This window comes from Bombina bombina, chromosome 8 (assembly GCF_027579735.1).
Source record: "Bombina bombina isolate aBomBom1 chromosome 8, aBomBom1.pri, whole genome shotgun sequence".
NCBI classification, from domain to species: Eukaryota; Metazoa; Chordata; class Amphibia; order Anura; family Bombinatoridae; genus Bombina; species Bombina bombina.
In genome coordinates, this window is record NC_069506.1 from 273600295 (window position 1) to 273626871 (window position 26577).

General features: G+C 39.4%; 1 protein-coding gene across 2 annotated transcripts in view; it reads right to left on the reverse strand.

Moving 5' to 3' along the window:
* CADM1 (cell adhesion molecule 1) overlaps positions 1-26577 on the reverse strand; it is a 636874-nt gene that overhangs the window by 17188 nt on the left and 593109 nt on the right. For both annotated transcript variants that reach the window (XM_053691376.1, XM_053691375.1), the window contains one exon: positions 3238-3366. In XM_053691376.1, coding sequence (XP_053547351.1) covers positions 3238-3366 — 129 coding nt within the window. The remainder of the gene's footprint in view (positions 1-3237; positions 3367-26577) is intronic.

Consider the following 26577-nt stretch of genomic DNA (forward strand, 5'->3'; position numbering starts at 1 on the left):
GCAGACAGAAATCAACCCAATCAAATACGAACGGGTTGATTGACACCCCCTGCTAGCGGCTGATTGGCTGCGAATCTGCAGGGGGCGGCATTGCACCAGAAGTTCACAAGAACTGCTGGTGCAATGATAAATGCCGAGAGCATATGCTATTGGCATTTATCGATGTGTAGAGGGCATGATCCTCTATATCAGATCATGTCCGCTCGCTCCATAATAAATAGGCCCCTTAATATCCAGCAATGTCACGGGTTTACCATACCCGACACTCTGTTCAACTTTGTTGCATGTTATATGTTACTGTTTTCATGATAAATGTTATTAAGTAAAATGTATTTCTTATGTTTTGTAAACTATTGCACAATGCAACTTGGTGTTGAGAGTTAGTTCAATTATCTGTCTCCAAACTTAATTATGTCCCCAGACACCAAGACGGCAGGGATTGTGGGAAGGGGACCGGTTGGGAACTGAGTGGTTGCTGGTTAACTCTTTGTATTCAAATTATGCTAATCCAACTACTGTGTGTTTAAAATTCGATGCCTTTTTGAATAAATGGTTATTACCTGCTTAAACTCATTAAGACATAGTCTCGTCTGTTCTATTGAGAGAAACAGAATAATCACTGTACAGTGCTTTTAAGAGCTGTTCTCTACAAGTATCTAGGGACAGCATAGCCCTTGCTAGAAGGTCTGCTACACTGGTGTCAGAAGTGGGATTAGCACAATTTGAATACAAAGGGTTGACAAACTACCACACAGTTCCTCACCGGTTCCCTTCCCACAATCAGTGGCGTCTTGGTGTCTGGGGAAATAATTAAGTTTGGGGACAGATAATTAAATTAACTCTGGACACCAAGTTGAATTGTGCAATATTTTACAAAACATAATAAAATAATTTTTACTTATCATGAAAACAGTAACATATAACATGCAACAAAGTTGAACAGAGTGTCGGGTATAGTAAACGCGTGACAAGCAACGTAAATGTTTTTTCACTGTAAGAGCAATTAAATTGAGAAACTAATTATCTAAGGAGGTAGTAAATGCCAATACCTTAGCTACATTTAAAAATAGATTAAAAACATTTCTGGCTAGAAAAATAATTCATGAATATAATTGCTGGTTTCAAATGGGTCACCCATTTGATGGGATTAATTTAAGATCAACTGGAGCTTCTATTGTAGCTAAGTTAAGATTTGTATATGTTGCACTCGATGGACTTCTGTCTTTTTTCAACCTCATCTACTATGTTACTGTGTTTAGAAGTCCTTTAAATGTTTCTGATTATTGACCATGATACTGGAAGTAGGATGTTTATATAATGCATTGATCGAATTAAAAAAATGTATCTTCAAAATTAAATTTTTCTTAAACTGTAAATAGGTGGTCCCATATAACCTTACTAAAGGCTGCAGTTGACATTTTAGCATGATTGTTCCTTCACTGTTTTCTCCTTGTCTTTTAGGCATGCCAGGAGCTCGCTATTCCTCATCGACTTCAGCGTTAGAGCATTTCAATAAGTTAGCACACTTTTCTTACACATATATATATATGGCTTAGCGACATAAGGTCTTGCCTGTGTATTGTTTGGCTAGAGCTCTGAATCTGTGTGCACTATTTCCCTGTCGGATTAACTGTTACTGACTTGGATTTTGTAGTAGACCTGTCTTGACTTCTCCCCTCTGATTACCTAGATCTGATCTTGTTTTGTATTATGGACTAGAGACTTTCTTCTCCCTGGCTTTAGTACCTGGTAACTATCTTACCTGGCTTGACCTTTGGATTGTACCTGTTTAAGAGTTTTGTCTATCCCCGGCTACCTATCCTAGCATCTGATGAACCTTGTGCTGACCTTTGGCCTGTTCAAGTTTATGAGACTGTCTTCATCCTTCAGTACACCAGTTCCTTATGCATCATCAGGTTCAGGCTCTCTTAGGTACTGTTTTAATTTTTCCCACTGTAATACTTGCGGTATTATTGAAGACCGTCTAACCAGAACTGCCTCAGCTGCTCAAGGTCTGGTAACTCCTACCTTGGCCCCTGAGTCTTTCCTGGCTAGCCACTTCTCTGTGTATGACAAATAATTTTTCTGCATAAATAGTTATAATTGGTTGGTTTTGTGAATCAGCCAACATATTTTTAAGTTATCATTCCCTATAACTTCCAATATTGTTAATACTGTCTTTATTTTAGTTTGTGAAGATTGCCCCTTTATAAATCCCGTTTGATCCTCATGGCCATGTCTTTTATAAAAATAGTCTGCCAAGATCTTTGTCAATATCTTGTGATCTATAATCAAAAGGGCTTTAGGTCTGTATGACTCCAAATTAACAGTTTTTTCTGGTTTTAATATCTAGCAGATCATTAAATTAGTAAACATTGTCCTGGTATAATTTCTCCTTGCCAGTATCGGTTATATACATTATTATCTTGGACCAACACAGCAACAATTCCTTGTTCTGGAAAATATGTTTTATTTACTAGCTCACCACATCTCTGCACTTTATTGTTTTACAGATTTACTAAGCTTCATCAATTCATTGGCTGGTGTTAGTGTAGCAAGAACAGCTTAACAAATTGTAATAGCACTTCCTTCCATCTAAATCATGAGCCTAGAGTAATATCCAAGCTTTGTGAGCTGTAACAAAGAGCACAAAAAGATCATCATTTATAGATACAATCTCCACATTTGCAAGTGGATAGGCTGGGCATGTGATGACTTTTCAGTCCATTAGTCACTGCCATACATTTATACATGTTTGTAGTAACCACACATGCTAATGGTAAAAAAAATACGAGTGGAGCTACAGAAAAAGTTACACCTAAAGTTACCAAAATGTAACTACAGTCTACATGTTTACATGTTCAGAGGTGAGAGCACATGAAGGTCAACTGTTTGTTCTACAGCTTTGTCAGATACAGAAAGCAAGCCCAGGGGCAGGTTAATTATTTATTTTATAGATGGGGCATTTTACAGAGGGTAAAAGATTACAATTTATCAGTTAACTGTAGCTTCAAGTCTCCTGTTGGTAGACAAGGGTATCATTCACAACCAGTCTCTTATATTCAACTGTACAGCTATACAGAGAGAAAATAATGGTGCTATAGAATGAAGGTCAGTTTACTTTGGGCTTTATCAGTGACAGAAAACTCAGATTAAGGGGTAAGAGTGGAAGGCCTGCTTTGTTTCAAACAAATGTTTATGGGGTAGTGGAGTAAGTTTCTATGGGACAACTCTTACCTTTATGCCTGGCAAAGTATCTTCCCAAGATGATCAGAAGGCAAAGCATAGCAAAGACCACCACTGCTACGACTCCCCCAATTACTGCATGATCTACCACAATAGGTGTTTCCTCTCCTGCCCGTGTATCTGTGCCAGAGAGAGAGAGACATAAGAGACGGGATGATTACAGAAACAAGCAATTATGTTATAATTGATAATGAAACATCTTACTAACAAGCTGATGGGAAATTTACAGATACTTGGCCTGATCTAACAAAATCCATGTGGGCTCATTTCACAAATACTTTAGGTATACATTAATATTTGTATAATTTACTGAGATCATTAAAAATATGTAGCATCCTATTATTGAGACATATATGATATTGTAACATTTCCAACCTTTGTTAAATATGTTTGAATGTTTATGTATAAATCGTATATCTATCTATCTATCTATCTATCTATCTATATACAGTATGTCTATATATATATATATATATATATATATATCTATATATATCTATATATATATCTATATCTATATTTGTAAGGTAGGTCTCACTTGGGCCCGATGAATGAAAGTGCTATGAGGCGGGATCGGCCGCTATATCATGTGAAACGTGACAGAATATTCCATTCTTCTGATGTATCTGCATTGCCGAGAGGTGTTTACTATACAACCCATTGGTAGGTGATGCTGGCTTAGGCAATACTTAGCATCGCTGACCATATTGGCAATGTATAGTTAATGATCCCTTGGAATAACTGCCATGTGCCTAACCACTAATCCTAATATACCTAAACTAAAGTACCCCACAATTGCAAACTAACACTACACTAATAAACATCTAAACCGCCACATACCCATCGCAAGTAACTAACTATTAACCGCTAAACCACCACATACCTACTGCTAACTATTAACCCCTAAGCCGCCACATACCCACCGCAAGTCCTAACTATTAACCCCCTATACCACCACATACCAACTGCAAGTCCTAACTATTAACCCCCTATACAGCCACATACCCATTGCAAGTCCTATCTATTAACCCCCTATACTGCCACACAGGGAGTGGGTTTTTTTATTTTTAAGAATAGGTTTTGTTATTTTGACTTTTATTTCTTAGGCTAGGTTTTTACAGTTAGATTTTTTTTATGTTGGTGGGTTACTTTAATGTAGGTAGGGGGTTTTGTAACTTTTATTTTTGTTGCAAAAGAGCTAAGATCACTTTAGGCAATACCCTATAAAAGGCCCTTTTAAGGGCCATTGTAATTTATTTTAGTGTTAGGGTTTTTTTTTGTGGGGAGGCTATATTATGGGACATGTAGTTTAATGAAAGGTATAATTTTCTTTCCCTTTTGGATATTGGAGTTTATTATTTTTTTTTATCATTTTTTTTAAAATTTTGTTACTTAGCTTTTTTTTTTAGTAACTTAATGGGGTTAGTTTAGAGGAGGGGTTTAGTTTAGAGGGTGTTAGTTTAGAGGGGGGTTAGGCGCTAGTGTAGTTCTAGTTTGCATTGGGAGGTGGCGGTTTAGGCCTTATTCTCCTAAGCACCCCATACCTGTATTGGGGTTGATTGGGTGATTATTGTTAGTTAGTATTTTGTAGGCTTTGATCTCCTAATTACCGTCCATACCTGTATGGAGGTTGATTGGGTGATTATTGATGGTTACCATTTATTAGGCCTTATACAACTAACCACCCCTCATACCTGTATGGGGGTTGATTAAGTGATTAATGATGATTACCTTTTATTAGGCCATAATCAACTAACCACCCCCATACCTGTATGGGGGTTGATTAGGTGATAAGGTCATGGCAGTTTAGGGGTTAATAATGAATTTATCTACAATTTTTAAAATATTATGCATTATTATTTATGATGCATTTTTAAATATAAATATATATTGTAAAATGTATATTCATGTTACAAAAGGCATTAGTGTTACAACTGTTTTATTGCATAACAGGCATGCAGTTATGTGATACTATAATTATAATGCAACTATATTTAATAACATAAATATCTATTTTAAAAAATATATTTTTATTTTCAATAATAAATTGCATCAAGCAAGAATATCTACATTTTAATTTACATATCCAATACTAACTAATATGAATTATACGTGACCATGCATTTTGTTTAAAAAATTGTAGATATAATGTCATCAGGCCTCGCATTGATATTCAATATTTAAACAGTTATGCATGCATATTCCATAAAGGTTTAAGTATTGCATATTCATTAAAATGTGTTTATGTTAGCTTGTGTTTATAAGTGATAACATAGATATATATCTTAAATATATATTTAAGTTATAGTAATCATTATCATATTATATATTTACATAACAGGCATGCAATTATGTAGGTCTATAATATTAATTATACTGTCTTTTATTAGAAATAATAAAACACAACAAGCAACATGAATTACATTTTAATTTATATGCAAATATTTAAACATTATGCATTGTACATAACAATTCATCATTTAAATATTGAATATTTATGTGTAGGGCATTAGCTTCTATAGTTTGCTTTAGGTTATGGCAGATTAGGGGTCACTGTTTAAATAGTATGCTTTGTCATATACAAAGTATATTGTTTAAATTATTGCAGATATTTTAAAATTGATTTAATGTTTGTTTATTATTATTTTAATCTACATTGTACATGACAATGCATATTTTGTCATGGAGATGAGGTAAACACCGGAGGACCAGCGAAACCTCCTCGGCCTATCTGGGCTCCTGGAACCCTGATCCGCCTCTTCTTAAAAGGGGTGTCGATTGACTATAGTGCAAGGGATCAAGTCGGCCTTTTAGTATGTTGTAGGCAATTTGATGAGGCACCTAGGGATACCACTTGTTTGGGCGTGCTACCTTCTGGAAAGAATGGGGGACCGGAATAGAAATGTCCCCAATATAAGGTCGGCCACCGGCTTTTTAGCGCATCTCTGTGATACGTTATTTAAACATTGATGATAACTTTAGCGACATAGCTTCATAGTTATAATAACGAGTTTTATTCCTTATAGTATAGTTTATTATAGTTAGTAATTTTTTGACAGTAGGCAGTTAGATGGGCGTTCCAGGGGAGTGTAGGTTAAACATTACGTCAGTGTTGGCGGTATTAGGGACTTAGCTGGGCGATCCGAGGGTGTGCAATAAAGGTGTGACGTAGGTGTAGGCGGTCAGGGGGAGTTAGCTGGGCAGTGCAGGGGGAGTGTAGGTTATCTATGACGTAGGTGTAGGCAGTCGTCACAAAGTAAGTTAGCCGTGATGTAGTTATAAGCGTTTAGGGGGAGTTAGCAAAGCGTGCTACTGGGAGAAGCCTGCACTTTGCTTTGGACACATTGACTAGATCAATATGTTCAAAGCAGGTTGCAAGGAGGGTAGCGGCCATGTTTGTCTCACAACATCACCTGCGCTAGATAGTCTAGGTGTAAATCAACTTCGGTCCCCACGGCAATATTTGAAGTGTGCCTACACTTAAACAAATGTTAGCTTCAGTTAGCACACTGTTTGCGCCATGTATGCACACTTCAAATAGGCCCCCCGCAGTAAAATGTTGACAAGTGGCGATGTGGGCACGGTATGGGCGGTGACGTCATGCTCTTATTGACTTCTATGGTAGAGATATCGGCGCTCGACGAGGCAATCAAAGCAGTTTCCGACGTTCCATCAATGTTTTGAACATCGGGTCCTTAGTCTTAGAAAAAGGGTATATTGAGTCACAGCTAAGAAATACAAAGACAATTCTAGAAGTTCTCTAGTGAGCAGCGTGTAGAGGGTCTCTGGGACATCTCTAGTGAGCAGTGTGTGTGTGAAGGATTCCACTAATGATACATGTGTGGAAGGTCTCTTTATTGAGAGGTCATCTATACTGATAAACGCGTAAAGGATCTCTCTAATGATAGATATGTGGCAGGTCTCTCTAGTAAGTGTTCTGTGGGATATCTATAGTGAGAAGTTTGTGGAGGGTCTCTCTAGTGAGAGATCTGTAAAACATCTCTAGTGAGTAGTGTGTAGGGGGTCTCAATAGTGAGTTATCAATTGCAATCAGCGTTTTTTTTACAAAGGATTCTTTCCAAGTTTGAAGTACCTCAGGAAAAGAAGAACTAAAATAGTGCAGTACAGCCAGATATATAGTGTGCACTAAATTGAAGGTACTCACCGAATGGGAAAATATGCTTTTATTAAAAAACTAACAAAATAAAAATAAATGGAGCCTGATTTTCATCTAAAATTCCAGTGTTAAAAAAAAAAACTAGACTGGTTATGGTGGATATACCACCTTTCTCAAGAGAAATTAAAAATACACCAAACAATTGTTCACTTACTATTGGGACCCACACACACTGCTTGATAGAGATGTTTTACAGACCTCTTATTAGAAAGACCCTCCACAAACTGCTCACTATAGATATCCCACAGAACACTCACTAGAGAGACCAGCCACATACCTATCATTAGAGCCCCTTTACACATTTATCAGTATAGATGTTCTAGAGACCTCTCAATAAAGAGACCTTCCAAACATTCCTGTGAGTACCTTCCATTTAGTGCACACTATACATCTGGCTGTACTGCACTATTTCGGTTCTTCTTCTCTTGATGTGCTTCAGACTTGGAAAGAATCTTTTAAAAAAACGCTAGCTGATTAATGGCCCAGGGAGGGGACAGCGCTGCCATACAATCGATAACTCACTACAAACTGTTACGGAGAGACTGGGGCTGACTACGTCCACCTAAGGGAAGTTACTTTTTATATTCTGCATTGCACCCTTTTTGTGAAAATAAGCTTTCTATTTTCACAATAGTGTGTGGTCTGTGGAAAATCCTTAGTGAGCAATGTGTGGAGGGTCCCAATAGTGGGTGGTCTGTGGAAAATCTTAGTGAGTAGTGTGTTGAAGATCTTTCTTTTGAGAGGACTGTAAAACATCTATAGTTAGCAGTATGTATGGGGTTCCACTAGTGAGAGGTCTGAAAAGCATATTTAGTAAACTATCTATGGAGATGTGAACTTTAGGAAAATGTAACAGTGTCTCTAGTGGTATATGAGGGGGTCTAGAGTGAGGTATTCACTATAGTTTATTAAGATGTTTGAGGATCTCTAGGAAGATATGAGAAAGTCTTCAGAGAGATGTCATTGGGTCTCTGCTAAGATCTGAGGGATTTCTAGTGTGATACTTGACCACAGGGGATTATTGTTGTATAAGCTACATGAACAATTTGGGTATAATACAATATACTAAAACTGTTCAGAACTTAATTGGATGTTGTATACACATTTTCATTTATCCCTGTATGTGCATAATTTATGGCCAAGTATTTAAATGTATCAGTAGATGTAGTTATGATTTATGCAATTTGAGAAAGTTTCGTTAAATATCCCTGAATTCGTCCTTGCTTTAACATATACTAAGTTCACTGTTATAGTTTGCATGTAATTAATAATATTCACTCAGCTCTAGCCTTTATGTATTGATCATGGTTGCTGTTGTTTTAATTATCTCATTCTTTTAAGGGGCCCCAAGGGGTTAAATATGTTTTAAATAAATAGGAACAACAGCTAGAATTCACTAGTCTATGAGTAAGTGCCACCAGGGGGAAGTGAAACGCGTTAGACGTTGTTTGACTGTTTGGTCTCTCTGCCTTGTTGTACACCCTTTTTTTATTATGTCCTAATAATTTTTTTTTTTTAAATCTATATATATTTTTTCTGCTCATTTGAGTGCCTTTCTGTCATGCCGCTGCGCTGTTCCTGACGCCGCAGCCTCTGTCCATTGCTATGGCCATTGCCATGTACACTGTGGTGTCTTCAAGCGCTAGCGATGACATCATAATCTGCACGTCCCTCTTCTGATGCCAGTTCTGGATTCCTCCTGTGACATGAAGACTACCTATGTAAGTGCCTCAGTCCCTCTCACCTATGCCCAAGTATAGGTGTTACTGTGTGTGCTCCTGGGTGCTGTGTTACTTACTATTTCTGAATTCCTTATTGTTGCTGAACTCTGACTGTCTGACTTCTCTGCTTAACCCCGGAACTGCTGGATTGATACACTTTTGCTGAACTCTGCCTGACTGACCATTCTATTGGTTACCCCTGAACTGTATCGCTGCTGGTTCTCCTTTTTTGCTTACTACTGCCTGTTCCCGGTCCTTCTATTGATTTACCCCGTACTGCTTTAATGCTGGATTGCCTTCCTGTTGCCAGACTCTGAATTTATCTTATTGCCGTGAAGGACTACCCTACCTTTTGTGAGTACTGCTTACCTCATTTCACAAACACTCTCTGCTCTGGGATATTTCCTATCATTTCACTTGACGCCGGGATAAGAAGACTACTAGCCATGTTTGGTGTGATATAGAGATATCCCACGAGCATTAGACTTTCCTCCACTGTGCTTTTTGATACAAGGGAGACTTTGGCAATATGTGAGGGGTAACTAGTAAAATGCAAAGGGGGCCTTTAGAGAGATGTGAGGGGGTCTCTGAAGAGATGTGAGGAGGTCTCTAGAGAGATGCAAGTGGTTCTCTGTTGAGATGTGAGGGGGCCTCTAGGGTGATCTTAGTGGTTCTCTAGAGAGATGCAATGTGTTCTCCAGTGAAATATAAAATGATATCAGTGATATGTGTGGAAGTTTCTTGTAAGATGTAAGGTAGTCTCTAGTGAGATGTAATACAATGTCAATGGAGATGAGGGGGTTTCTAAAGATATATGAGAGGGTATTTAGGGTGGTGTGAGGGAATCTCTATAGAGATGTAAGAGGGCATCTAGTGAGATAAAATTGGGTTCTCTATAGAGATTTGAAAGTGTCTCTAGGGATGTCATAACAGGCACTTGTCTATGCACTTGTCTATGAGAGTGATTTCTTTCCCTGCTGAAGTACGGCGTGCTGCCTAGAAGATCAATTAGGAGTTAATTGTGGTAATCTTTATACGCTCTCTGTTTGCAGCTCTATGTTGCTTGTGTATTATGTGTTCTTACCTCTTACTCTGTCAGTTTGATTTTGACTTCTTTGACTTTGCATTAGTGTTTTAGCCCCTTGGTTTCGAATGACTTGATATTTTACTTTAGCTTGTTATTGGACTTTGCATTTAATGATTTTGTGCTGTTTCTTTCCCTGTGAAGCTTTGACTTGGGCTATCTGACATAGAATGTCATAATTCCCTACTTTTGCATAGTGACTTGCAGTTTGCTTTCTATTTAATTATTTTGCTGGCACTATTTCTGCTGTTTTCTGAATAACAAGTGTCCTATCAGGAGATCTACATTTAAGTCACCTATGCAAGGTTTGCTTTCCTTTGGCATTTAGATTTATTAGTTTACAGTTACTTTCTAGTAATTATCTGTTCTTTTGCTTTATAGGTGCTGCTTAAAGTATAAGAGAGCTTGGTTACTAAATATAGTCTCATTGCTCTCTTACCTGTAGCTTATGGTTTGTTACTGTGCTTTACTTGCAGTGTCCCAGTAATGTAGTTAGATTCCAGCTTGTTTAATTCTGGAACAATAAAACTTCACCTGATGCTGGTGAAGAAGTGGGCCCAACCAGGAAAAAGGTTTTCTGTTTGTTACAAGGAGGATGTAACATGGTCTCTAGGAATGTGTAAGGAAGGGGGTATTTAGAGAGATATAAGGGTGTTTCTATGGAGATGCAAAGAGGGATGTAGAGATATGCGAAAGTGTTTCTAGTGAGATGTGAAGGAGTCTTGGGTGGGGAAGATGCGAGTGGAGATGTGAGGGAGTCTCTAAGGAGATAAGAGGTGGTTTCTCGTGAGATTCAAGGGGGTTTCTATGGTGATGTGAGGGTATCTATTGTGAGATATGAGGGGATGTCTAGAGAGATGCATTGTGAGATGTGTGGGGGTCCCTAGTGAGATATTTTGGGTGTCTAGATAGATGTCAGAGCGCCTCTATTGAGATTTAATGAGGTGCCTAGGAAGATGTGAGAGGGTCTCTAGTGAGATATGATGGGGCCTCTAGTGAGATGTGAGAGAGTCTCTAGTGAGATAAAATGGGGTCTCTAGTGATATGTGATGGGTCTGTAGTGAGATGTCTGTAGTGAGATGTTGGGGTGTCTAGGGATATGTGAAGGTGTCTACTGTTATTATGGAGTATAGTAAGATATGATAGGGATTGTCTACTCAAATGTGAGGTGTCTCTAGGGAGATATGATGGGGTCTCTAGGGAGATATGATGGGGTATCTAGTGAGATATAATAGGGGTCTCTAGAGCGAAATGATAGGGTGTCTAGGGAGATATGAGAGTGTTTCTAGTGAGAAATGATGGGGTGTCCAGTAAGATATGATAAATGATCTCTAGTGAGATATGATGGGGTCTCTAGTTAAATATGATAAAGGAGTCTCTAGTGAGAAATTACAGGGTCTCTAGTGAAATATAAGGGGTAGCTAGTGAGAGATTATATGATATCTTGTGATATATAAGAGTGGACTATAGTAAGATATGATAGGGGGTCTCTAGTGAGATATTATGGGATGTCTAGTGAGATATGATGTGGTGTCTAGTGGTATGTGAGAGTCTGTAGTGAGATATGATGGGGTGTATAGTAGGATATGATAAAGGGTCGATATGATGGGATCTATAGTGAAATATGATAGGAGGTCTCTAGTGAGAGATGATGGGGTATCTAGTAATATATAGTAGGGGTATTTAGTAAGATATGATAGGTGGTCTCTAGTGAGATATGATTGGGTGTCTAGTGATATGTGAAAGTCTGAAGTGAGATATGATGGGGTCTCTAGTGAGATATGATGGGGTGTCTAGTAAGATAGTATAAAGGGTCTCTAGTTAGACATGATGTGGTGTCTAGTAAGTAATGATTGGGTGTCTAGGGAGAAATAATGGGGTGTTTAGTGAGATATGATGATGGGGTGTCTAGTAAGATATGATAGGGGGTCTCTAGAGAGAGATGATGGGATCTCTAGTGAAATATGATAAGAGGTCTCTAGTGAGAGATGATGGGGTATCTAGTGATATATAATAGGGGTCTTTAGTAAGATATGATAGGTAGTCTCTAGTGAGATATGATTGGGTGTCTAGTGATATGTGAAAGTCTGAAGAGAGATATTATGGGGTGTCTAGTAAGATATTATAAAGGGTCTCTAGTGAGACATGATGGGGTGTCTAGTGAGAAATGATGGGGTGTCTGGTGAGTAACCATGGGGTGTCTGGTGAGAAACGATGGGGTGTCTGGTGAGATATGACGGAGGTCTAGTGAGATATGATGAGGTGTCTAATGAAATATGATAAAGGGGTCTCTAATAAGAGATGATGGGGTCTCTAGTGAGAGATGATAGGGTCTCTAGTGAGAGATGATAGGGTATCTAGTGATATATAATAGGGGGTCTTTAGTAAGATATGATAGGGGGTCTCTAGTGAGATATGATAGGGTGTCTAGTGGGATATGATGGGGGTGTCTAGTAAGATATAAAAGGGGGTCTCTAGTGAGATACAATGGGGTTTCTAGTGAAATATGATGGGGTCTCTAGTGATATATTATGGGGTGTCCAGGGAGATGTTAGGGTGTCTCTAGTGAGATACGATGAGGTCTCTAGTGATATATGATAGGGGGTCTCTAATGAGAAATAAAAGGTAGTCTCTAGTGAGATATGATGGGATCTCTAGTGATATATGATTAAGTCTCTAGTAGTTATGATGGGGTGACTAGGGAAAAATGATGGGGTGTCCAGTAAGATATGATAAAGGGTATCTAGTGATATATGATTGGGTCTCAAGTTAAATATAATAAAGGGGTCTCTAGTGAGAAATGACATGGTCTCTAGTGAAATATAAGGGGTCTCTAGTGAGAGATGATAGGATATCTTGTGATATATAAATAGTCTTTAGTAAGATATTATAGGGAGTCTAGTAAGATATGATGGGGTGTCTAGTGAAATGTTAGATTCTGATGTGAGATATGATGGGATCTCTTGTGAAATATGATAAAGGGGTCTCTTGTGAGATATGATAAAGGGGCATCTAGAGAAATGATGGGGTGTCTAGTAAGATATGATAGGGGGTCTCTAGTGAAATATGATAAGAGGTCTCTAGTGAGAGATGATGGGGTATCTAGTGACATATAATAGGGGTATTTAGTAAGATATGATAGGGGGTCTCTAGTGAGATATGATGGGGTGTCTAGTGATATGTGAAAGTCTGAAGTGAGATATGATGGGGTTTCTAGTAAGATATGATAAAGGGTCTCTAGTGAGAACTGATGGGGTGTCTAGAAAGATATGACAGGGGATCTCTAGTGAGATATAATGGGGTTTCTAGTGAAATATGATGGGGTCTCTAGTGATTTATTATGGGGTGTCCAGGGAGATGTTAGGGTGTCTAGTGAGATATGATTAGGTCTCTAGTGATATATGATAGGGGGTCTCTAATGAGAAATAAAAGGTAGTCTCTAGTGAGATATTATAGGGGTCTCTAGTGAGATATGATGGGGTCTCTAGTGAAATATGATAAAGGGGTCTCTAATGAGAGATGATGGGGTCTCTAGTGATAAATAATGGGGGTCTTTAGTAAGATATTATGGGATGTCTAGTGAGATATGATGGGGTGTCTAGTGGTATGTGAGAGTCTGTAGTGAGATATGATGGGGTACATAGTAGGATATGATAAAAGGTCTCTAGTGAGATATGATGGGATCTCTAGTGATATATGATGGAGTCTCTAGTAGTTATGATGGGGTGTCTAGGGAGAAATAATGGGGTGTCTAGTAAGATATGATAGGGGGTCTCTAGTAAAATATGATAAAGGGGTCTCTAGTGAGAAATGATAGGTTCTCTAGTGAGATATGATGGGGTGTCTTGTAAGACATAATGGGGTGTCTAGTGATATGTGAGAGTCTGAAGTGATATATGATGGGTTCTCTAGTGAAATATGATGGGGTGTCTATTAAGATATAATAGGGGGTCTCTAGTGAGATACGATGAGGGTTCTAGTTAAATATGATAGGGTCTCTAGTGATATATTATGGGGTGTCCAGGGAGATGTCCAGGGTGTATCTAGTGAGATATGATGAGGTCTCTAGTGATATATGATAGGGGGTCTCTATTGAGAAATAAAAGGCAGTCTCTAGTGATATATGATAGGGTCTCTAGTGAGATATGATAAGGGTCTCTATTGAACTATTATAGGGGCCTTAAGTGAGATATAATAAGGTCTTTACTGATTTATAATAGGGTCTCTAGTGAGATGATAGGATCTCTATTGAATTATAATAGGGTCTCTGTTGAGATATGAAGGGGTGTCTAGGGAGATGTGAAGGTGTCTCTAGTAAGATATGATAGAAGGTCTGGGGTAAGACATGATGGGGTGTCTAGTGATATGTGAGAGTCTGAAGTGAGATATGATGGGAGGTCTAGTTAAATATGATGGGGTGTCTAGTATGATATAATAGGGGGTCTCTAGTAAGATATGATGGGGTTTCTAGTGAAATATGATGGTGTCTCTAGTGATATATTATGGGGTGTCCAGGGAGATGTTAGGGTGCATCTAGTAAAATACGACGAGGTCTCTAGTGATATATGATAGGGGGTCTCTAATGAGAAATAAAAGGTAGTCTTTAGTGAGATATGATAGGGGTCTCTAGTGAGATATGATAGATGTTCTCCAGTTAGATATGACAGGGTCTCTAGTGAGATATGATAAGGGTCTCTATTGAAATATTATAGGGTCCTCTAGTGAGATATGATAGTGTCTCTATTGAGATATGATAGGGTATCTATTGAGAAATAAAGGGGTGTCTAGGGAGATAAGATATGATAGAAGGTCTGGGTTCTTTAGTGAGATATCCTAGGGTCTCTAGTGATGCTAATGGTGGTACTGCGTCCATGCTATCATTAGTGCGCCACTAGTAATCCTTAGTAAGGAATGAAAAAATATATTATATATACAGTATATATATATATATATATATATATATATATATATATATATATATATATATATATAAATATATATGTGAGAAATCAGAAGTGTAGGGGATTTACAGATCTTTACAAAAGTACAACAAAGTAAAATGTGAAAGATGATATTTTTATTAACATCAAGTCATATCACATGGCTTTGGGATGGGCTCAAATTTGAAAACTCAATAATGACAAAGCACTTCATTAAAGTATACTAATGGGTTGGAAATGGGGCCAAAACTACAGATTTAAATACTGTTGAAACATATATTTTTCAACATAGTACTTAACATTTATGTATAAATATCTTACATAAAATATTTTCATTTCCATTTAAAACAGTAATTAGGAAGGCTAAACAAACTGTACTATATTTTCTGTATATTAGGTCTTAAAAGACTATTACACGCATTAGCTCTCATACCACCAACAAGAAAATCAGTTTCATACACTCTTACATATACTTTAAAACAATCTTTGTAGATGCATAAATATAACTATACACTGAAAAACATGCACACACAGCCCCATAAGTGAACAATTCTAATCCTTGTAATTGTGCTACAAAATCAACCATATTATTCTGAAATATTTCTTCCCTTGCTCCCTATAACTCCTCCTATTTCAGCATCTAACCCTACCTTTAACTCCTCCTATTGTAAACTCACCCTATGTCTCCTCTTGCTGATATAAACCTCTTGTACTGCATCATATAACTCCTTCAATTAGCATATAAACCTCTTATAACTCCACTTTATTGCAGCATATAACCCTCCCTAAAACTCCTACTATTGCACCTTATAACCCTCCATATAACTCCTCCTATTGCTGCATATAACCCTCCCTAAAACTCCTCAATTGCACCATATAATCCTCTTAATAACTTCTCCTATCGTAAACTCCCCCTATGTCTCCTATTGCTCAATATAAACCCTCCCAATAACTCCTCCTATTGTTCCAAATAACTCTCCATATAAGTCCACCTACTACACCATAAAACTCTTCCTATAACTCCTCCTATTGCACCATATAACCCTCCATATAACTCCTCCTATTACAGCAGAAAAAAAACAAACCCTATGACTGCTCTTACTGCAGCATATAACCCTCCCCAAATCTCCTCCTATTGTAACATATTATCCTCCCTATAACTCCTCCTATTGTACCAAATAACTCTCCATATAACTCTACCTACTGCACCATAAAACTCTTCCTATAACTCCTCCTACTGCAGCATATAACCCTCCCTAAATCTCCTCCTATTGTAAAATATTATCCTCCCTATAACTCCTCCTATAGTATCAAATACCTCTCCATATAACTCCACCTACTACACCATAAAACTCTTCCTATAACTCCTCATATTGCAGCATATAACCCTCCCTATAACTTCATATAACCCTCCCTATAACTCCTTCTATTGCACCACATAACTCTCCCTAAAACTTCTCCTATTGTACCAAATAACTCTCCATACAACTCCACCTACTGCACCATAAAACTTCTTATAACTCCTCCTATTGCACCATATAACCCTCCTTATAACTTCTCCTATTGCAGCATATAACCCTCCATATAACTCCTCCTAATACAGCATAAAAAATCTCCCTAAAACTCCTCATATTGCACCATTTAACCCTCCCCATAACTCCTCCTATTGCAGCATATAACCCTCCCAATAACTCCCCCTATTGCAGCATGTAACCCTCCCTAAAAGTTCTGCTATTGCACCACATAACCCACCCTATAACTCCTCCTATTGCAGCATATAACCCTCCCTATTGTACCATATAACCCTCCCTATAATTCCTCCTATTACACTATATAACCCTACCTATAACTCCTCCTATAAAGGCATATAATCCTCCCTATAACCCCTCCTATTGCACCATACAACTCTTCATAAAACTCCTCCTATTGCAGCATATAACCCTCCCTATAACTCCTATTGTACCATACAACCATCCCTATAACTTTTCCTATAGCACTATATAACCTTCCCTATAACTCCTCCTATTGCAACATATAACTTGATAACTACCTCTTATTGCGCCAAATAATTTTCCCTAAAACTCCTCCTATTGTACCATATAACCCTCCATATTACTCCTCTTATTGCACCATATAACCCTTCATATTACTCCTCCTATTGCAACATATAACCCTCCCTATAAATCCTCCTATTGCAGCATATAACCCTCCCTATAACTCCTCCTACTGCACCATATAACCTTCCTTAAAACGCCTCCTATTGCACCACATAACCCTCCCTATAACTCCTCCTACTGCACCATATAACCCTCCCTAAAGCTCCTCCTATTGCACCATATAACCCTCCCTATAACTTCTCTTACTGCACCATATAACCCTCCCTAAAGCTCCTCCTATTGCACCATATAACCCTCCCTAAAGCTCCTCCTATTGCACCTTTTAACCCTCCCTATAACTTCTCCTACTGTACCATATAACCCTCACTATAACTCCTTCTATTGCACCATATAACCTTCCCTATAACTCCTACTATTGTACCATATATCCCTCACTAAAACTCCTCATATTGTAGCATACAACCCTCCCTATAACTCCTTCTATTGTACCATACAACCCTCCCTATATCTCCTCCTATTGCACCATATAACTCTCCCTATAACTCATCCTATAGCCCCATATACACCTCCCTATAACTCAACCTATAGTACCATATAACCCTTCCCATACAGTTGTGCTCATAAGTTTACATACCCTGGCAGAATTTATGATTTCTTGACCATTTTTCAGAGAATATGAATGATAACATAAAAAGATTTCTTTCACTAATTGTTAGTGTTTGGCTGAAGCCATTTATTATCAATCAACTGTGTTTACTCTTTTTAAATCATAATGACAACAGAAACTACCCAAATGACCCTGATCAAAAGTTTACATACCCTGGTGATTTTGGACTGATAACATGCACACAAGTTGACACAAAGGGGTTTGAATGGCTATTAAAGGTATCCATCCTCACCTGTGATCTGTTTGCTTGTAATTAGTGTGTGTGTATAAAAGGTCAATTAGTTTCTGGACTCCTGACCCTTGCATCTTTCATTCAGTGCTGCACTGACATTTCTGGATTCTGAGTCATGGGGAAAGAAAAATAATTGTCAAAGGATCTGTGGGAAAAAGGTAGTTGAACTGTATAAAACAGGAAAGGGCTATACAAAGATATCAAAGGAATTGAGAATGCAAATCAGCAGTGTTGAAACTCTAATCAAGAAGTGGAAAATGAGGTGTTCTTTTTGATAACATACTGCATTCATCTTGCCATGAATTCTGACCAAATTTCCTGTGCCTTTGTAGCTCACACATCCCCAAAACATCAGTGATCCACCTCCGTGTTTCACAGTAGGAATGGTGTACCTTTCATCATAGGCCTTGTTGACTCCTCTCCAAATGTAGCGTTTATGCTTGTGGCCAAAAAGCTCAATTTTGGTCTCACTCCAAATGACTTTGTGCAAGAAGGTTTGAGGCTTGTCTCTGTGCTGTTTGGTGCATTGTAAGCGGGATACTTTGTGGCATTGCGTAGTAATGGCTTTCTTCTGGCGACTCCACCATGCAGCCCAACTTTCTTCAAGTGTCTCCTTATTGTGCATCTTGAAACAACCACACCACATGTCCTGTATTTCACCTGAAGTTATTTGTGGGTTTGTAAATATCTCAGGATTCAGCTCCTAAGGAGTTAACTTTGTGCAGCTTGCACTCAAAACAGTTATTTGTTTTCAAGAAGAATTGTGTTTGTATTTTCTTTGAAGTGCCAGAACCCTCTAACTAGCCACCAAATGCTAGTGTGTATGCATTGAGTCATAAAATCACTGAAGCTCTTAGTCACAGAGATACACAGGATAAAGTTTATGGCTTAAGCTGTCAATAGAATGCATGATGCAAAACAGGCCCTTCATTACAAAAACTGACCAGGTCACTGACAGGACATTGGTATATTATGTACATATGTGGGTTAAAAGTGTTATAACCTTAACCGCAGGTAAATATGACAACCTATGGCATATGTGATATCAAACTGGTTCTCCCAATAAAACTAAGAGGTTCTAAATATGTAAATATAGAAATTTCTTGCCTAGCAGGAATGATAATGGATTGTATAAATTCAGGCAAGAAATTTAGTCTATTGAAGTTTGTAAAGACAGTGGGGTTTCTTAGCCCGCCCAGGAGGGTGTGGTTAAGCAACATGATCTCTGAGAAGTAGGTTTAAGATTCTTATTTTTTAACAATAAGATTGTCATTCTTACAAAGGGAGCTGCTGTACAGAGTAAGGAGCCATCTTCTTCTGCCATTCCCCTGGCGCAAATCTTGAAGACTAGGAAAGTATTCAATTCTGTTTTTCTCCTTTTTATTTTAAAATATTGTTTGCGTGTGTAATTTTATTTGTAACAACTTTTTATTAATAATGCATTGTGCATAATATTTTTGGCATAATAAATAATTCCTTTATTAAGTTTGGCCTTTGTCTAATAATTGAACCACTTTACTGAAAGAGACTGGAATATTAGAACTGTATAATTTTAGGTTATTTTCTGCTAAATTGTATTTCTAGAGTTAATGTGTAAAGTCTGGGGTTTTCCTTAAGATTTTCCCTTTAATAAATTTTAAGTGGTGGCAGCATTTGAGCTGTAGGTGACAGAAAAGGGGGCTGAAAACCCTTTCTGTGCCAAATAAGTGACTGGCGCAGGGTTGGATAACCTTGGTTCGTCACAAATTGGTGGCAGCGGTGGGATAATTTTTTTTATTATTAGATTTTAGTGCTTGTGGATTTGCTAGTGTGAAAATCCCGGTACTAAAAGAAATTGTTTCTTACAATTTCCAAAGGCTAAAACTCAGTGCATTATATAGTCACACATTGCAAACAGTCCCCTTCCCTATTCTCTGTTTTTCTTTTCTATTTTATTTTTGCTATGGAGGCATACGAGCAGCGATCTAGAGAGGCACTGATATTTTCTTTGAAGTGCCAGAACCCTCTAACTAGCCACCAAATGCTAGTGTGTATGCATTGAGTCATAAAATCGGGATATTCCAATACGTTCAAAGAACAAAGATTCACTAATACAAGCTCTTGTTGAATATGATAACAGCCAAATCACACCAGTTGAAGTCTCAGGAGAGATGTCTGCAGCTGTGGGCGGTGATTCATCAGGATCTGGGGATCCATTGGACTGTTATTTGCAAACTGTTCTTAAACATATGGGCTCAGTGGATGCAAGTTTGCGCATGGAACTGATTACAAAGTTTTATGAAAGACAGGCTGCTGTAGCTGAGAGAGAGGCTCTGGCAGCTGAAAGACAGGCGGCTGAACGACAGGCGGAGAGAGAGTATCAGCTACAGCTTGCACGGTTGGAGAGAGGGATGGTCTCACCTGTTGTTAGTGAACCTAGAGACCCCCCTGCTCCCAGAGTACGTGCAGAGAATTTTCCCACCCTGGAGAAAGATGGAGATGTGGATGTATTCCTGCGTAGCTTTGAGAAAGTGTGCAGACAGTTCCAGTTGCCAAGGGAGCAGTGGGCCAAGTACCTTACCCCTGGCCTGAAAGGTCCTGCACTGGAGGCGTTTGCTGAACTACCCCCAGAGTTTGATCAGGACTATGATTCCATTAAAGCTGCCCTGCAGAGGAGATACAATCTTACTCCTGAAGTTTACCGAAAGAAATTCCGTTCCCTGCAGAAAGGTGTGTCAGAGAGCTATATTACAGCTGTTGGAAACTTGAGGACAGCCTTTAAACAGTGGGTCAGAGGATTAAAAGTTGCCACTATGGGGGAGCTGGAAGATTTGATTGTGAAGGAGCAATTGATGCAGCTGTGCCCAGCCGGAGTTCAAGAATGGGTTTTAGATCGGAAGCCCATAACAGCATTGGAAGCTGGCGAGCTGGCTGATTTTTACACAGCTAACAGGTCTCCAGAGAATGGGAGGAAATCCTTTTCTAAGGGGGGGATCCACCTGTAAAGGAGCTGCTGCACGACCCCCCTTCACAAAGCCTGCTGTGCCTTTATCCAGTGTGTCTGCTCCCTCTGGGAAAGGAGGGGCGAGTGCTGCATCTGGGCAGGGGGATACCCGCAGATGTTTTATTTGCAACAAAGTGGGCCACATCAGCTCCACTTGCCCAGAGAGGATTAACTTGGGGCAATCAGATGGAGGGAGTAATCCCTCAGAAGTACCAGCATCTGTTTTGTTTGTTACCTGTCCAGAGGAAAACAACCATGAGAACCTGCAACCTGTGACTGTTGGAGATAAGGTAACCCTAGGGCTAAGGGACACAGGTGCAGAAGTGACTATGGTGCATCCAAAGCTAGTGAACTCTGAGAACATTATCCCTGGAAAGACTCTAGCAGTTAAAGGGATTGGGGGAATGAAACTTGCAGTGCCTATGGCACGTGTATATCTTGATTGGGGAGTGGGGCGAGGTTTAAGAAATGTGGGGGTATCTGAAAATATTCCTAATGATGTTTTACTGGGTACTGATTTGGGTAGATTGTTATCTCTTTATGTGCCTGACAATGCTACATGTGACCTAGTGACATTAGTTGCGGACCCTTATGTGGAAAGGGCTGTGTGTAAAAATGCTCAGAGACATTACGACCAGGAGGGAGGACAGAGTGCATGTGTGCGCAGGGCTGTGCCTGAACTGGGGGTGTCTGTGCTGAGAGGTAAAGCTGTACGAGGAGATGCTGACTGGGGAGAACGACAGACAGACGGTGTGTGTCTTCCTGTACTTAAACCAGCAGTATCGGCAGAATTACCATTAGCTGTTCAGGGTGAGACTGATGGGGGGGAAAGGCAGATAGACTGTGTGGGTCTGTCTGTGCCTGAACTGAGTTTACCTGTACAGGGAGAAGCTGTTTGTGAGAGAAGGCAGATGAGGGGTGCGTGTCTGCCTGTGATTGAATCAGTGTATTCTATAGAAGGAGGTGAGATTGACGGGGGAGAGAATGACTGGGTGACTGGGCCGCTGGATGATGTGTGCCAGTCTCTGCCAGGGACAATTCTGTACCCTGTGAAAAGACACAATAGTTGGGATAAATGGCAGAAGGAAGATGTGTGCTTGTCTGCACCAGTGTCAAAAGGATACCAGATTCTGTGTGATTATGCAAAGTGGCAGACTGACTGTGAGAGAGAGCAGGGGGGCAAACTAGCCCACTCTAGGACAGAAGCAGCAAAGCCACAGATTTCAGACTGTGTGGGGGAGGAGGGTACAGGATACTCTTTGAGGGACCCCCAGAATGAGTGTGAAAGATTGTGGGTGACAGAGACCCCAGTAACCTCAGCTGTGACCTATAAACAGACTGCACAGGCTAGGGGACAGAGACTGACACAGACTGCAGGCACAGGGGGGAGGAGTACAGAGAAGTGTATTTACACAGCCCCACCGTGCCATTCAGCAAATACACTGATAGATGTGCAGCATCAGTGTCCCCAGCAGTTAGAACCCACAGTGAGGAGAAGGGGGGCAGTTAGTCAACCCCCTACCAACCATAACAGAGTGCAGGAGTACAGGAATTCTACTCCAGTGGGAGGGCAAGAGCCTATGGTAGTTAAGCAGCAACTGACAGCACACAATATGCTTAGAGAGCACACCATAGGTAGCAAGACACTAGGTTTCACAGGCACCTCTGTAACAGGGGATGATGTGTTGTTCAGAGATAAGATGCCAATCTTATTGGGGGAGGTACCTGCAAAACCCAGAGATGCCATATTCACACAAAAACAGTTGCAGGAGTTTACTGCCAGAGAGGGAGTGTGTGAGATGGTCCATAATGTTCTTGTACTCACGCCCATGAGACAGAACAAACTAGAGGCTGCATGGGAGGGGCCCTGCAATATATTCAATCGGTTGGGTAGAGCAACTAGTGTGTCACTTTTAAAAGGAGGGCATCCTGCTGCCAAAACTGCTAGGTGCAATCTGTCTGGCAATGGTGTTCTCACCGCAAGGGGAAGCTCCTTTTGATACGCATCGGGAGTGGCTCGTAGCCACCCCCTTTTGCGTCTCTTATTGGGGGAGGTGTCACAAATATCTCAGGATTCAGCTCCTAAGGAGTTAACTTTGTGCAGCTTGCACTCAAAACAGTTATTTGTTTTCAAGAAGAATTGTGTTTGTATTTTCTTTGAAGTGCCAGAACCCTCTAACTAGCCACCAAATGCTAGTGTGTATGCATTGAGTCATAAAATCACTGAAGCTCTTAGTCACAGAGATACACAGGATAAAGTTTATGGCTTAAGCTGTCAATAGAATGCATGATGCAAAACAGGCCCTTCATTACAAAAACTGACCAGGTCACTGACAGGACATTGGTATATTATGTACATATGTGGGTTAAAAGTGTTATAACCTTAACGACAGGTAAATATGACAACCTATGGCATATTTGATATCAAACTGGTTCTCCCAATAAAACTAAGAGGTTCTAAATATGTAAATATAGAAATTTCTTGCCTAGCAGGAATGATAATGGATTGTATAAATTCAGGCAAGAAATTTAGTCTATTGAAGTTTGTAAAGACAGTGGGGTTTCTTAACCCGCCTTTTTATTTTAAAATACTGTTTGCGTGTGTAATTTTATTTGTAACAACTTTTTATTAATAATGCATTGTGCATAATATTTTTGGCATAATAAATAATTCCTTTATTAAGTTTGGCCTTTGTCTAATAATTGAACCACTTTACTGAAAGAGACTGGAATATTAGAACTGTATAATTTTAGGTTATTTTCTGCTAAATTGTATTTCTAGAGTTAATGTGTAAAGTCTGGGGTTTTCCTTAAGATTTTCCCTTTAATAAATTTTAAGTTGTGGCAGCATTTGAGCTGTAGGTGACAGAAAAGGGGGCTGAAAACCCTTTCTGTGCCAAATAAGTGACTGGCGCAGGGTTGGATAACCTTGGTTCGTCACAGTCTTTGCATCCCAAACAATTTTCCTGGCAGTTGTGTCTGAAATTTTAGTTGGTCTACCTGACCATGGTTTGGTTTCAACAGAACCCCTAATTTTCCACTTCTTTATTAGAGTTTGAACACTGCTGATTTGCATTCTCAATTCCTTGGATTTATTTTTATATCCCTCTCCTGTTTTATGCAGTTCAACTACCTTGTTCCGCAGATCCTTTGACAATTCTTTTGCTTTCCCCATGACTCCATGAATCCAGAATCGTCAGTGCAGCACTGGATGAAAGATGCAAGGGTCTGTCAGGAGTCCAGAAACTCATTGACTTTATACACACACACTAATTACAAGAAAACAGATCACAGGTGAGGATGTTCACCTTTAATAGCCATTAAACCCCCTTTGTGTCAACTTGTGTACATGTTAGGCCAAAATCACCAGGGTATGTAAACTTTTGATCAGGGTCATTTGGGTAGTTTCTGTTGTCGTTATGATTTAAAAAGAGTTAACACAGATGATTGATAATAAATGGCTTCAGCCAAACACTAACCATGAGTGAAAGAAAAGTTTTTGTGTTATCATTCAAATTCTCTGAAAAAAGGGCAAAAAATCATAAATTCTGCAAGGGTATGTAAACTTATGAGCACAACTGTAACTCCTACTATTGCACTATATAACCTTTCCTAACACTACTCCCATTGCACCACGTAAACCTCATTATAACAGCTCCTATTTCACCTTATAACTTCTCCTATTTCACCATATAACACTCCATATAACTCCTTCTATACCCTTATATATACAGTACCTCTATATTACTCCTCCTATTGTCTCTTACAATCATTCCTATAAAACTCATCCTATTGCTCCATAAACCTTCCCTATAACTCGTTGTATTGCCATTTATAACTCCCCCTATAACTTTACAATTGTGCCATAAAACCCCCTCCTTTCAAATCAGTTTATTAGTCAATTATTGTAATTGCACTGATAAGGATGTTTTACAACTGTATTTTAAAGGGGAGAGTAAACACCCTGCATTACATTTGGATTGGTCACATGGGTGGAACAGCATGGGAAGAGCACATTGGTTAGAATGACATGAGGGGAGCACATGTGTAGAACAGCATGAGAAGGGGGATACAAAGTATGGGGGGCAACATGTGAGGGGCAGCAGGGGGTTGAACAGCTTTGGAAGTGGGAAAGTGGGTAGTATAACATGGAGAGGCCATAGGGCATATTACAGTGTTGGCATAGGGCCACAAGGGGGTAGAACAGTATGGAGAAGATTGCAGGGAGTAGAATATCATGGGAAGGGCAAAAAGGGGAAGAATAGCATGGGAAAAGTATCAAAGGGAGTAGAACAACATGGGGAGGGGGCACATGGAGAAGAATATCATAAGGAGAGGACCACAGCAATGAGAACAGCATGGGTAATGGAGCACTGGAGGGAAGAACAACATGGGAATGAGGCACATGTGGAATAAAAACACATGGAATGGGGGCACTGGTGGAAGAAGAGCATGGGAAGGTGGACCACAGGGAATATAACAGAATGGATAGGGAACACTGGGGGAATAACACCATAGGTAACCACAGGAAAGGGAACAGCATGGGGAGGGGGGCGCTGAGGGAAGAGTCAACAATTGGTAGAAAAGTATTTGGAAAACCATGGGGTAGAAAAGCATAGGAAAGGGGACACAGGGGTTAGAACAGTATTAAAGGAGGCCACAGTGGGTAAAACAGCATAGAAAGGGGGGACATGGTGGGTAGAATAGAATTTGGAGGGGCCCACAGGGATAAAACAACACTGGATGAAAAACATCCCAGGGGGATACTAGGACAAACTACAACAAATAAAACAGGAGGGAAACAAGCATGTGGAAAACATGGAGACAGATGTCAGCTCAGCATTGTTTCTGTGAGGAGAACACCAAGGGCAAGAGACTGTTTTATAAATACCTTAGTGAAAATCGAAAACTCAAAATTTCATAATTTCTTTATCGATACGTCCCTTCCCTACTGATACATCACACTTCCCTTGCAATACATCCATCTCTGCTGATCCAGCTAATAATAAAACCATTTTTACTCTAGCTAGTAGTACCTTCATCTCTGCTCTAGCTAGTAATACCTCCATCTCTGCTCTAACTAGTTATACTTCCATCTCTTCTCTAACAATATGTTCATCTCTGTTCTAGCTAATAATACCTCCACTTCTGCTATAGTTAGTAAAACCTCCATCACTACTCTAGCTAGTAATACCTCCATCTCTGCTCTAGCTAGTAATACCTCAAACTCTGCTCTAGTTAGTAATACCTCCATCTCTGCTCTAGTTAGTAATACCTCCATCTCTGCTCTAGCTAGTAATACCTCCATCACTACTCCAGCTAGTAATACCTCCATCACTAATCTAGCTAGTAGTTACTCCATTTCTGCTCTACCGAGTAGTACCTCCCTCCCTGCTCTAGCTAGTAATAC